Below are 14,623 nucleotides of genomic sequence, written 5' to 3'. Positions count from 1 at the left end.
TCCTAATAAAAGCCATAATCAAAAATTGTCAGACATTTTAAGTAATTTTTTATGATCATTTTTAATTTTATTAATGGATAAAAAAAGTTTGTTCGAAGATCGGCTGGATATATTTTTTTTAGTTTTTGATTTGTTGTATTTGGCTCTGACCAATCAAATGTTCATCCCGTCCATAGAGTTATCTCTGCTTTCATATTAGAATCCTATCAGTAATGAAAAAGCATTGACATTATATTGGTTGTCAAAATTTATCCTTGCATTCAGAATCTTACTTCGTTTCTTGTAAATTTCTTAATAAAGTAGTGAACTTAATGTTTGCTTTTTATTTATTGTAATACTTTCATAAAATCATAAATAAGTTCAGCTAATCTGTAAGACGACATCTTTGACTGAGCCGGTACGAAGTTCACCGGATCAACTAGTAGTAACAAGCACATTGGACAAAAGCAACTAAATTGTTTTTCTTTTAATATATTATTTAGTAAAAGCATAACTATTGAAGTAGATTCATTCGTATTTATCTTTTACAAAACACCACGAGTAGGTGCAGGGACATGTTTAAAGGGCAAAACATATTAATACTTATTAATTGGATGCAACAAAATTTACTCATATTGATTCACACAGCCGTAAATCAATTATTAATAACTAGTATAAATAGCATAAATATGGAACTTAATATGTATTAATAATAAAAAACTAAATATAGTTGAATAGTTCTAAATTCAATATCATATATATTATATGCAATAGTTGTTAAATTTATGTTTTATTGATCATGTTGTATTGATAACCTTCATTCGTTACGCTTTATTTACTGACATCAGATTAAAACAGCTGCATAAAATTATTCATTGTTTATCAGCGTATTGTTAAATTCGTAAACTTTGTTTCTCTATATTTTGTAACTCGTGTAATATTGAAACAATTTATATTTTTCAGCGGGCCAAAAGCACCACCTAATTACATCCTTAATATTTCATAATGTTGATCGGCGCCATCTATCGCTATATCTAGGAACTGCGTAAACATGTGTAAAGTTAATGACTTAAAAATTCAAATTATTACCGTTAAGTCGAATGCGGCGCTGCCGTCGCATTCTAACTGAAAGGCTGTCCCACTCGTCATCCATGTTTGGTTGTCCTTCTCTTTCAGCTAAAACAAAATAATGATTATGATATACCCATTTAAAAATAATCATTGTCATAATAGGTTAAATTACTTTAAATCCATGTATTAAATTAGTTTCGTAATAAAAAAAAATACTTCCATGAAAAAAGTTATTTTTCTCGTCTCTATATTTAAATCTACGACTAAGCAGTAAAGCGCTGTTCATTTATGCTATATTTAAACCATAAAGTATATCGTAAAAAGTATAAATATTCCATTCTATGTTTATTGTTATTTTAATAACAATAGTATAGATAAGTGAGTATACATAGGTACTTCACGTTTTTTCATTTCATTCTTTTACATTTTAAATTCTAAACAACTGGAAGGAGGTATCTAAGCATGGTCCAACCGCCGCTCATTCGACCCACAATGCTAGAAAGCCCGTAGTCACGGGATGTTAAGAGCAAACATGCCTCAGATAATATTAAAACATACCTTCTTCGGTCCTGGTTCGGGACTGCAACTGTGTGGCGACGCGTAGCCCACCCGCCATCAGGTCAGTTGACCTTTCAGTCTCCACGCACTTGCGTCTTTCCTTTCCACCGGACTCTTTTATTAAACTTTCGTCACTTTTCACCGAACAAACCTAAAAGTAAATATAGTTATTGTAAATGAAAAAACGTGCACTTCCGAATACACGAGACACACATTTCAAGTAATAATAATAATTGAGCAGACCAGAAAATATTTCTTATTATAGGTTAGTGTACTTTTATAGCTAGCATACTAAGCGATCACTAACAGAATTCTATAGATTATATCATCAAAACAAATAGTACTCTTTTACGCATTGTTATCAAAATATAGTTTCGTAATGTAATTGATTTTATATGGCAATGGCGCTATAGCCTTTTAGGTCTGGGCCTCAGCTTCTGTATCTGTAATAATTTCTCATACGCATGTAGGTGATCAAGCTTTTGTGCCTGACACACACCGTCGACTTTTGGGTCTAAGGCATACTGGCTTCCTTACGATGTTTTCCTTCACCCTACGAATAAGTGTTAAATGCGCATAGATAGTCCATTGGTTCACGATTAGGATCGAACCTACGACCTCAAGGATGAGAGTCGCACATTGAAATTTTAGAGAAAAGAAAATTATTTGTAAAAACGCAGCTTTTTTAATCTGCTAAGAAGAAATGTTACCTCGTCCTTGTCAATTTCCTCGTCACAGATGCGCTCCTGTTCCTTAGTGTGTCGCCTCTCTGTCAGTATCGTGCCATCTGGACGCAAAGCTCGCAGCTCCTCCTACAAAATATTTTTTTTATTATAGTACTTACGTGTGGACGTCATAATTTTACTCAGACGCATGGTTTTAAAAATTATATAAGGCATTATTTAATAGTCTGTTAGTAGTAGTAGTACTAGTTGTTAATACAATATCAGAAAATCGTAATTTAAATTCAACCAGCACTAAATAGTTTCGATAGACATCAATAACCGGTATCGAGCGATTACTGCATAAATAATTAATATACTAATTTATATAGACGAGCTTGGAACTCAGCTTCTTAAAGCGTTCCCAAACCTTTTAATACATTTTAGTCTCAAAAATTATATATTATTTAATAAGACGTACACAGTGTTCTAATGAGCAATATAAAAATATTTCTATCACGACGCTATAGAATCAACATTCGTGAAAACAATGAAAGTTCATTGAGTCGCGGAAATCCAACCAGTTCTTGGAATATGTTAGAAATGAAATTTAACACAATCATGATGTGAAGAAAACCGTTAGGCCAATAGACATGTACTAGATCAGCGGGTCATATAACACCTCTTTTATTACTGGGATCGAAGAATATTTTAATTGGAATTTGGTATCTTTATAGCGCTAAAATATTATGTTGGTATCATCAACTAATACCAACAAACTGACGATTGTTTTTTCGAAAGGTTTAGACTCATTTTGCTCAGCTATATTAACTTTAGCTTTTTAAGATTTATTTTGTAAATTATGTGTCATTTTAAATATGGTACAATTTTTTTAACATGTACAGTTGCGGATCAGTGAATAAGTATAGTGTTTTGAAATGTTTAGTTTTTTCTCTTAATTTTAACCAAAGAGTTTATAATACACTTACCGTGTCATCAGTGGTGATGGTAGTGTTGTAGGCGACAGTATCTCTGACAAGTGTAGGACCTCGTGGCACGAGGGCTAGCTGATGTTCTGTCTGGTTTTTCAAAGCATCGCGGATGTCTTCTTCTTCCGTTTCATTTACTGCTGCTATAAGAGCCTGAAACAAAAGAAAAGTAGTTTTAAATTACAAGTTTAAATGACCCTCTTATTTATAAAAATCAGTACAATTGCACTGTTTTAACGTCTGTCCCTTTCAATCTGTGATGAAATCAGAATTTGACAGAAAGAGATAAAAGTGAGAAAAAAAGAGTACTTTATTATAAATTTTATAATTAAATTATATTTTAATTCTGAGCATGAAAAGGTAATTTGATAACTAGATTAATATTTAGGAAGAGTAATTGAAAAAAATACAAAAATATTTTAATTCGCTTAGTATGTATAAATTCATATAACTAATCAAATACCTATGAAAATTTAATGAATTGGAAATTAATATAATTCATTAAATTTTCAAAATCCCCGTGTATTAAATTTCATCTACAAAAAATTATGTTAAAAAACTCCGGGGTAAATAAGTGGAACAAAGTATTAAGTTCATGACTTTTAGAGACATTTTACTGCAAATATATTTGAGTATATTTTTAGTTTTTTTTAATATATCTGTCCTTAATCATTTCACAGTTTAAAATAAATTTTTAAACATCGGTTCCATGTAACATTAGGGTACTTATTTTACTTATGTAGTCTAGCGCAAAGCGAAATTAATATTTTTATTTCGTTTATACTCTATGATTTGACACTGACAATAAAATGTCTGTTTACATTAACAAAGACCAAACTGTTAAACCTTTTCTAAAGCTATGTTCTACCAAAAAGCTGCAAAATATTGGGAAAACGTCCCCTCCACTGTAGACGGAGTACTCGGAGGTTTTGGCTATATAACGGACATTGATATTGAAGGTTCTAAGGAATTTCTCAATGAAATATTTTCTGTAAACAAACCACCTGCACGCAACCGAGCATTAGATTGTGGAGCCGGAATTGGTAGAGTTAGCAAAAACCTTTTACTGCCATATTTTGATAAGGTTGATTTGGTAGAACAAGATGAAAAGTTTATTAGCACGGCTAAACAATTAATTGGGGATAATTGCAAATTGGGAACATTGTATCAGACTGGATTACATCTCTTTAAACCGCAAGAAAGGTATGACGTCATCTGGTGCCAGTGGGTCCTCGGTCATCTGCATGATTATGATTTAATCAACTTTTTAGAGAGATGTAGAGATGCACTTAACAAAAATGGAATTATAGTGGTCAAGGAAAATGTATCAAGTAATGAGTTGGAGTATGATGATGTTGATTCGTCTGTAACACGCCCAAGTAATTTGATGCTCAAAATTTTTGATGATGCTAACTTGAAAGTGATAAAAACGAAGATTCAAACTGGTTTTCCTGATGATATCTATCCAGTATATATGTTTGCGTTGAAATCAAAACTCGAAAAGTAATTATTGTATTAAAAATGTTTGTGGAAACCAAAATTCTATATTCATTAATACTTTGGTACAATGAGCGAATTAAACTGACAGTGTAATATATATTCTATATCTTTTAAATTAAATTTTTTACCTTTCATATATCAAAAATTACTCTATTGGCAATAATCAACTGTTGATCTAATCAACAAAAGTGGTTTTTTTTACCAAAAATAAATAAAGGAAAAGATGTTCCGTACCTATCTAGTAGGCGGCCAAGCACTTATTTAAACCTACTAAGAACTATTCAAAAGAATGATAAGAAATTACCACGTATTCGCAAAATAACGGTCCGTGAATTCATAATCATAATGAAAAAGGCTTATCTATGTAGTGTCGAATCGTGTGCTGACTTCATCACGAACTTGGAGACGTGCCACAGTTGAGTGGATTCACTGCGGTTACGAAAGTCAATTTGAGGATTTAATTCAATGCTGTTTCAAATCGTAAAACTTATTTGGCTAGTAGTTATAAAGACAAAGAAAAATTTCAGAGGAAAATATATGAAAAGTGAATGCAATTCAAAGGTAGGGTCGAAATAAAGGGTTTACGGTAGGTCCCTCTGTTGAATCTTTCGGAGATTGATTATAGATTTGTCTTTAATTTATCCAGTTTATTATATTTATACACTTTAATACTGATGTGTGTAAGCAACTTCTTATTACCAAACAGACCTTAACATACACAGTCCTTCCATTATGTCTTGAGGAACGAGGTCATAATCTTGGATTACTTCCAAAACAAAAAGTGTCGACCCGATTGCGGCTTGAAGTATATATTAGCTTTATATAGTACATACATTTATACCATATACATTACCAAAACAACTTCCGGTCGTATTCAAATACAGTCTTGAGTTTCCTTTGTCACAATGTTACGTACTAAAACCGCAAGAATTTCTAGACATAACAGAACTAAGAAACATGCTCATAAATTCTAATTATATATTCGCTTTTGTACACGTAGAAACGCTATAACCATGTTTCAAAGCTTTCAAGATTTACTTTAAATTCGTCAAAGGGGTTTAAAACAATAAATAATTGTTTATATATTACTTTACACTGCTATTGAGATATTGGTTGTTAAAATGTAAGTGCTAAAGAAAACTTTTATGCTGAAGTTGTGATATTTTTATAAGGCCGGCAGTTCAAGGCACTGTGGACTGGAGTCCACAGTGCGAGCATCCAGGATCGCAGGTTTCTCGAAGATACATTACGTTTGTTAACTAAACCAATTTTTATTCTTAATCTACGTATATATATATATGCCATCGCATCACGCGTGAACAATATCACTAATTACTTTTGTTGTGTTTATTACAGTCAGGAGAAGGTTCTTATGAATAATAAGTTGAACGAAACATAACGACAATATTAATTTTACGTAATTATCAGTTGTTTCAAATAACTGTCAGCTACTGACAGAATGTGTGTGGCAAATATCGTTAACAGTGCCACATACTTTTCTTGACCGACGGCTGAAGTTGGTACTACCGTTTTGGTGCGTACAATAAATAGTTTTGATATCCACCAACATCAAATAAAAATCCAACTGAAATGTATTTATTTTTATTTCTTGCATTATTAATTACAATGGCAAAGTTTTAATTATCCAACGGTTCTGATTGCTAGGTATATTAAAATATATTATATTATTAGTACCTACAGGTAACAAAACCTATCATATCAGTTGTTCCTAAGTTTGTTTTAGCCTAGAACTGTATTTTGTAGATACTAGTATACATTGTCTTATTACACATTTTAGACATTTCAATAAATTATTAAGTTAGTCTGCATGACTTCAAACTTGAATACCTTATAATGGTTAATAATACTAATTTCCATGATAACGACGCTCTTACCGGCCAAGACAAGTACGTGGCACTGTAACACAGATAGAAATCATTACAATAATAAACACTATGTTTTTGAATAATATTCATTTAAATGTCTTTCGGTTCAGCTACTTTAAAATAAATACTGATAGTTCTTGTCACAAATTTTATTATTCAAATGCCATTGCAGAAGTAAAAGTAATTCGCAAACGAACCGGTTGTTTGTCGAACGGTGGATATTTCAATTCCAAGGAATGTGGCCGTTAATGAAATACAAAGAGAATAAAGGTAGCACGCACGTCTATTTAAGTTGAAGCATTTTATTTCCTTTAAAATCACCAGTTCGAACTCAGTAAGATAATGTAAGAACACTTCAATAGAACTTGATTTTGTCATATATAATAGAACGACACGACACAGGCGAACAGTCAACCTCAATTGCTAAAAATCATTTCAAACATCGAGATAATATGTAAGTAATTAATTGACGTATATTCAGTTAAAGAAGTTTTATTTAAATATGTATTACACTTAAATCAGTAATACATTTAGCCACTAATTTAACTCAAAAATTCTTACTTCTGTAAAACATGCAAACAGCTTAGCAACAAGACACGGGAATCCACTTAAATGTTACCAATGATTTGAATAAAATGTCAGCTGACTCTTTCATTATCTATCTGCATATACATTTCCTAAGTGGTATTGAGACTTAAAAAACTGGTAAGACTGAAAACTTGAATATTATTTTTAAACGATGCATTATTTATTAAAACCAGTGGCACTACAACCTTTTAAAGTCTGGGCCTGAGATTTCTGTATCAATCATTTGTCAATCCTATTCTCAGCCTCCTGTGCTTGACACACGCCGTCGACTTTTTGGGTTTAAGCCAGGCCGGTTTTCTCACGAAATGCACTGCAATGCAGAAATACCGTTGGTGCAGAGCCGGGTATCGAACCTACGACCTCAAGGATGAGAGTCGCACGCTGAATCCACTAGGCCAACACCGCTCAAAACAATTTATATATAATATGTGATACTGATATTATCGTAATACTGACATCCTAAGTATTCTTATTCGGTTGAATTGAATAATTAATATATGTACTTACACATTATAAGTTTATTGTTTCATATATATATAGGATTTGTTGCTATCTTCTACTATGTTTTGAAATTAAAAATTACTCCAACACATAAAATTAGCCCTATAATATGAACTAGGCAACATAATAATCACTGAATCCGAATGTTACATTATACAAATACACTACCTTATTGGTACTACAGACTCACTGCTTCTGCTTAGCTTAGCATTGCGCCTACCCTATACTTAGCATTATGTAGGACTCGGTGTATACTAAGTCTTAACCCTGAAGCATAACCTAAATGTGCCACACAATTGTCTCGATGCGGTAACGGCGGTGCCTCGTCCGCCGAGCTCAACTCATTAATAGACGTTATAAATTGTATAAAGTGTATTTTAGCACCCACAAATCATAATAATGATATCATTTCGAAACCAGCCTAATCAGCCATCAGGGTTATGAACCCATTAAGGTCTAACATCATAGAATATTGCAAAATTATTTTAACAAATGTCTACGATTCAGTCTCATTGTTAAGAGAATATTAATGTTAGGTATTTATCAAGCCTACGCAGAGCCGACCTAAAGATCGCCTCATCGGTTAAGTAAAACTATTAAGGGTTACTATATTTGTAATCGATCCATGTGAATTTTGTTTAATATATTTTCAAGTCCATTATTATAACGCTCATTAATGGTAGTTGCTTACAAATAAACCAGTGGTTCTACACCTCTTTTAGGGCTAGGCCTCAGAGATCTGTTTCATGATTGTCAATCTAATAGGTAAGTATGTGATCATTCTCCTGGGCTTGATACACGCCGTCGACTTTCTGGGTCTAAGGCAAGCCGGTTTGCTCATGATGTTTTCCTTAACTTTCGAAGAATCACTTCAGCCGGGATCGGATCTACGACCTCAGAGATGAATGTCGCACGCTGTAGCCACTAGGCCAACACTCCTTACAAATATCTAGTAAAAAATAAAACAGTTGGCGATTGAAAAGAGTGAGTTTCTTTGCTTGTTTGCTTGCGTCTACTCTATGCTTTTGATTTGAGAACAGGCAGTCAAAATAACCTCGGCAGTAAAAAATGGCGTTTATATCCTCATAAGTTAAATCAATATATATTATGACTTTGACTAGAAAGAATGACTCAATAATTTAATAAAATCATTGCAGTTTTAAGTATAATAATAGGTGCATTAGATGTTAACATCTAAAGGTTAATTATCATGTTCGCGGAAACATAATTTCATTTATATTATCAAAGTTGCGATATTGTTGGACAATCTAATTAATCTATTTACTCCTTTAAGGTCTACAGTTTCCCACAATATGTATTACTTGTAATATGAGTAATAACTGATACCATACAAATATAGTGTTAAGATAGATAGTCTTAATAGACTCATAGACAATTAAACCCTCTTACCTATTATCCTTATGTCATAAAAACGATGCCACAGGTATCAGGCAGCTTATTAGAGTAAAATTGCGAATGAAAAAGGAAAGTTAAATACTGTTTCGTATGAAAGATAAACATCAAACATGTTTTTTTAAAAATTACTATATTTCACATCAGCAAAATTACTGTGCAAAAAAAACGTTCTAAATTCAAAAGCAGTTCTAATTAACGAGCCTAACACGTGAGCTAAGATAAGCGGTAACTTACGAGGGAAGATTAACTGAATTCTTATTAGAGCCGTGTATATAGACATTCCTATTGCATGTCTAATAAATAGCTAGGGCTAATTTTCAATTAATGAATGTCTTGCACCGCTGCGCTTATCCTATGCATCAGTGTCACAGGCTTTCTAGTGACATCGCCGAGCTTTAGATTGTACGATAATGCAACTGGGAATTTCTTGTGTGTGAATGATCTTAACTAGTTAAATGTTTTCATTTATTCTTTATTTGTATTGTTGTTTATTGTCTTCTTCTTTAGTTCTTCATTACTGATTGTCTAGTTGGTGTTTCACATCTTCCCCCGTCCTCCCTGTCTGTGGCAAGCTTCAGCGCCTGAGTAATGCTAAGGCCTGTAACCTTAACTTGATAGGTCAAGCGAAAGGGGTATCGGCCTGGTACTCTCATGCCATCCACTCTACCGGTCAACACAATCCTCTCAAAGTTATCTGGACTCTATTGATTTATTATTGATTACTTGATATCTGGAGGCTCAGGATACCAAAGGGGTAACACACTGAAGAAAGACTGGTGGTCTTGTAGTTGTCTAAGAATGGTTTTCGTCCTGATCATCAATCAGAGCCGTGGAAAATGGAGAACACTAGCGATTCGACCAATTATTGCAAAGTACTAACATGGCAATGGCCGCACCACGTTTGTATAGTAGAAACAAAAGATTAAAGTTGAATTACAAATAAAGGATGAATTACATTTTCTCCGAAATAGGCATATTTTACATCAGGCTGGCTGGTTGCAAGTAATATAAGAATTTTTAAGTTGACTATGGATGATAAAAAAATTTAAAAAGAGAAAAAGATAATCAACGGAGTTTTATAAATAATGGTAATTTTATATCTTACATATTTGTTAATATGTTTTGTAGGCGTCACAATAATTTTATAACTTTTTGTGAATCATAAAGACAAAGTATACAGTTTACGAGCACTTCTGAATCTGTATTTTTTATTTAACGATAACAATACTAATTTCTTTTGGTGTATTCCGCTAGCCCCAGGTGTTCGAGAGCGTTTGCCTCCTGTTTCATAAAAAAAAACTAACTCAAGTCCGGAGGTAACATATACATATTGCGCCACGGAACTCGATAGTCTTCACACGTAGCTAATACATTATTATTGTAAATATGTCGTTTATATAAAAATAAACCATAAAAGGCAATCGGGTTATCGTTGTTCAATGAAAATTGAACAATCTCCATGCAACGACCGACCTTCGGATACCTGTTGCACCACGACAAGTTGATTTCGATAGTCGATAGGCTTCACATTCCGCCTCATAAAACTCGGACTCGCACAATAAAGAATTAGTAATGAGAGCAAATAACGAATTGTTTGGATAACTATATATGTAGTTTTTATATTATTTGGCCATGCACGTAAGTGCCTGTACCTAAATATTCACCTTGCGACCAGGCATGGTCTTTCCGCCATATGCCTTTCGGCGTATTCTTTAAGCAGACAAATTGGACAAAAATGCAAAATGCGAACGCAATAGACAAAATATAACGCGAGAACCTAACAAACAAATTTTATGATTTAATTACTTTCATAACAGTGTAATGGTACCAAAATAAAACATTACTACTAAGACTAATTTATGGTCAAAATACTTTCTATAAAAATCCTCACTTTAAACCATAATTTATTTAATGGGGAAGTACTAAGAGCCTTGACATTATAAAAACCAGATAAACCCCATACTTGGGACGATCATTAATTCTCTCGCTTTCGTTACAATATTAATGGCGCGAACATACGATTAATCTTGCGCATCCGCATCTCACCTTGCATTTCCTTTATTAGTTACAAGTGGATACGTGGGTGGTAGTTAAATCAACGATGCAAACTTATAGTCCTAACAGAAGTATCACAAATAGATATTATTAAATTGCAAATAGCCGTTATTAATAGATATTTATAAGAACAAAACGGCAAGATCAATTTTTTATAGTGCTAAAATTATAAAATACATGTTTCGTTTTACGTATTTGAAATACATTGGAAGCAAAATAGAAGCTAATTTTATGCTAAGGTATTTAACCTTTTTTAATGGTCTTATTAATGTCTATAGTAACGTTTTATTATACTGATAAATTATGCATGCCACATCTAATAAATATTTCAGCGCATAAAGCAACAATATACTATCTTCCTTCACTGAATCTTCCAAGTGCAAGGTCAAAGGAGAGCCTCACTTCACCGTTGTCAAAGTGCTTGGTTAAACGACAATCAATTATTCATCAGTCTATGGGAATCAGTCACATAATTTAATTATAGTGATAAATATGGTTATTGTCGCATTATTATAACAGACGCATTCATTGATTACATCACAGAGTGCCCAATGGAACTATAAATTGTTTCGATATTTATTAGCCTTAGAAGTGTCAAACGTTAGAAATCATAGACGCGGCGTATATCTATGGAAGTGTATTGTCTGTGGTTTTCTGCTTCCCGCTGCGCCAGACTAAACGTCTTTAGATCTACTATCAACCCTCAACTTTGTACTCTGTGGTGACAGCACCATTTTATCGACAATGTTCTGTTATTTATGGGAAATGCTGACAGGCCATTATTTCATGCTTTGAAACAAGTGAAGTGATACATTGACCTCGCATTGACTATTTGCGTTTATTATAGGGATTGCTTAACGTATGTTGTGATGAAATAAATATACGTTACTTTTCAAACAAATAATTGATGCATTTATTCTGACTTGTTAATTATATAGATTAAAGAGAAAGGTAAAACATATTATTTGGTTTGATTTCATTACAGCCTGACTGTACCCCAATTATCACTTTTTAAACTATAAATTATTTAAATTATTAACAATAATTAATACCTTAAACCAATTTCATAAGTGTCCTTTCCATCCTAGCTATATCACGTAATTTGAAATCAGTGTTTGAGTAATTAGATTTATTAATTTATTTGAAAGGTTATCTGCCTTTGATGATTATTTAACAACTCATCGTCTGGCAAGGCCTACCTGGCGGACAAGGCAAGATCCGCCTGCAAATATAAATATATTTCAGCTTAAATACACATTGTTTTAACTCTCCAAACCGCTTTCAATTCACCTTATAACTCGAGATTACGGCCTCAACTCTACAATTTCATCAACACGCTGCACCCAGCCGATTGTCCTCTTTTTGAGCGTGCAATTTCAATAAACGGGAGAAAATACAGATCTAGATAAAGTAATAAACACATTATAATCTATAATTCTATTGAACTTTTTTAATGTATGTTTTAATTATGGTGCTATTTTAATAGCAACTATTATTCACCCGTCATATCATTTGTTCATATTATTTATCTCAAGGTTTTATAAATTTCATAAAGCTGTAGTAGTTTTAGGCCTGGAAAGACTTACGTGAAATCGACCCTTGAGCTAACAAGAATAAGTTGTCATATGCATAAGACGGATGAGATAGTCTCTCTCTCTCTCAATCCGGTAAAACTTGCTATATATAAGAGAAATCAATTTCTTTACTGACCCACTTGAAGTGTGCGGAAAGAAAATCGTCGGGAATCTACGACCAAATATGCAGGAGAAATTACCTCATTGGAAGCTGCAGGGCAAGTTAAGAAAGCAGCTTATTTCTAGAATACGGTGAAAAGAAAACTATTTTATATTAAATCTATTAAATGGCATTAGAAATATGTTATAATACTATAAAATTTCTTAACAGATATAAATTCGACGTTTCACTCAGCACTGCCAATAGCCGAAGATACGTAAGAGACCTATGACTGACTAGGGAATTAAGTAAAATTTACAGAATACGAGGCTATACGATTACGAAAGGTAGTCAAAAATAATGCCATGCCTGTTGCCATGGTAACGGTTTTAACAAGCATAAGAAATGGTAACCATGGTAATAAGAAATTACGCTATTTTCGTAAATTTGTCAGCTTAATTTATTTATTATGAATTATGTATTTCGCTTTTATATGATTCCAGTACCGAAATATTACAAACCCAAATTTTAACAGAAAAAAGCCGAATATTTACATTTTTTGTATTTAAATCAAAGTAACATAATATAATATACAAAGGAATCTATCTTGGTGTTGTAAAAGACTTCACAAACATTAAGTAATGAATGTGTATTATGAATGTTTGATTGAACGATTTCTACCAGACAATGGTTGTTAATGAGGCACTTGTTATAAAAAGATACGATTTCTGATATGACCTTTTAATTTAATCGCGTTCGCAATGTTTATTAGCTTTAATGTTTTGAATGAGGTTATGCTACCATTACGCTTACATATTCAAGTCCATTTGATAACAGTTATACATGACGTATAAATTTCACTCCGTTATTCTTTATCTGTACTGCCACATACAGCGTGACATATAATTTACTTAGTTCAATAAACATGCATACGCACCACAAGAGTCGGGGATATTGGGAAATTTATATTAAAAAAATAATAAAAATAAACATGCATAATATAGAATAACAATTTTTAAAAGCTTTCCTATATATAAATAAAATAACAACAGTTAATAATTAGATAGTGTATCGGATCCTATTGCAGTGTTTATGTATTGGTGCGGGTGATATGTGTAACAATTCTAAAATTTTATTTGCCCCATAGAAAAATTAACATATAATTGTAAAAAAAAATATTTTGAGCACGCAAGTGCAGACACTATTTGAAGATTAGTTATGATGTTTTATTGAGGTTAAAATGATGTTTTAAATAACAGTACCATACAAGTATGTACACTAGAACTGCTACTTGTTATGATTAATTTGTAAAGTTATTTTGACCTTACTGTACAAAATCGTGACCTACTAAATTATACCATTTTGTATAAAGTGAACAATCAATTTTCCATTATATAAATAACTTCCTAGGGTCAATTTAACCGGAAACTGACTGATTTATTACTGAATGTGATTTCTAAAAACAATATACTCACTGTATACTAGATGTCAACTAAAAGAAGATATTTTACCAAAAGATTCAATGTTCGTGTCTCTATTAGTAATAAACTTAAAATTTGGAAATTTTGACAACCACTAAAAACTAAAACCTGTTACGTAAATCTCTACAGCAACTGATGATGAATCCACATTACCCTCCAAAGATACAAAAGTTTAAGTCACAAATTTCTATAAATAGAGTAATGTATTGAAATTCGAAATATAAAAATCTACTATACGCAGCTGGCTTAGGCCCGTGAATAAC

General features: G+C 32.4%; 2 protein-coding genes across 4 annotated transcripts in view; one reads left to right on the top strand and one right to left on the bottom strand.

The window, feature by feature from the left end:
• Positions 1-14,623, bottom strand: part of LOC125048939 (serine/arginine repetitive matrix protein 1-like) — a 112,736-nt gene that overhangs the window by 7,171 nt on the left and 90,942 nt on the right. For all 3 annotated transcript variants that reach the window (XM_047647916.1, XM_047647915.1, XM_047647914.1), the window contains 4 exons: positions 3,260-3,412; positions 2,319-2,420; positions 1,609-1,759; positions 1,069-1,155 (listed from right to left, as the gene is read on the bottom strand). In XM_047647916.1, the coding sequence (XP_047503872.1) occupies positions 1,069-1,155; positions 1,609-1,759; positions 2,319-2,420; positions 3,260-3,412 (493 nt within the window). The remainder of the gene's footprint in view (positions 1-1,068; positions 1,156-1,608; positions 1,760-2,318; positions 2,421-3,259; positions 3,413-14,623) is intronic.
• Positions 4,063-4,781, top strand: LOC125048940 (N-terminal Xaa-Pro-Lys N-methyltransferase 1-like). The gene has a single exon (XM_047647917.1). The coding sequence runs from the start codon at positions 4,119-4,121 to the stop codon at positions 4,764-4,766; it is 648 nt and encodes a 215-aa protein (XP_047503873.1). The 5' UTR covers positions 4,063-4,118; the 3' UTR covers positions 4,767-4,781.

The sequence above is a fragment of the Pieris napi genome, chromosome 4, assembly GCF_905475465.1.
Source record: "Pieris napi chromosome 4, ilPieNapi1.2, whole genome shotgun sequence".
In the NCBI taxonomy this organism is placed as follows: Eukaryota; Metazoa; Arthropoda; class Insecta; order Lepidoptera; family Pieridae; genus Pieris; species Pieris napi.
Note: the sequence above shows the minus strand (reverse complement) of the source record. Positions and strands in the feature narration are given on the sequence as shown.

Bases quoted from the DNA above. Each gene is read 5' to 3' on its own strand.
- LOC125048940 (XM_047647917.1), top strand. From the start codon at position 4,119: ATGTTCTACCAAAAAGCTGCAAAATATTGGGAAAACGTCCCCTCCACT.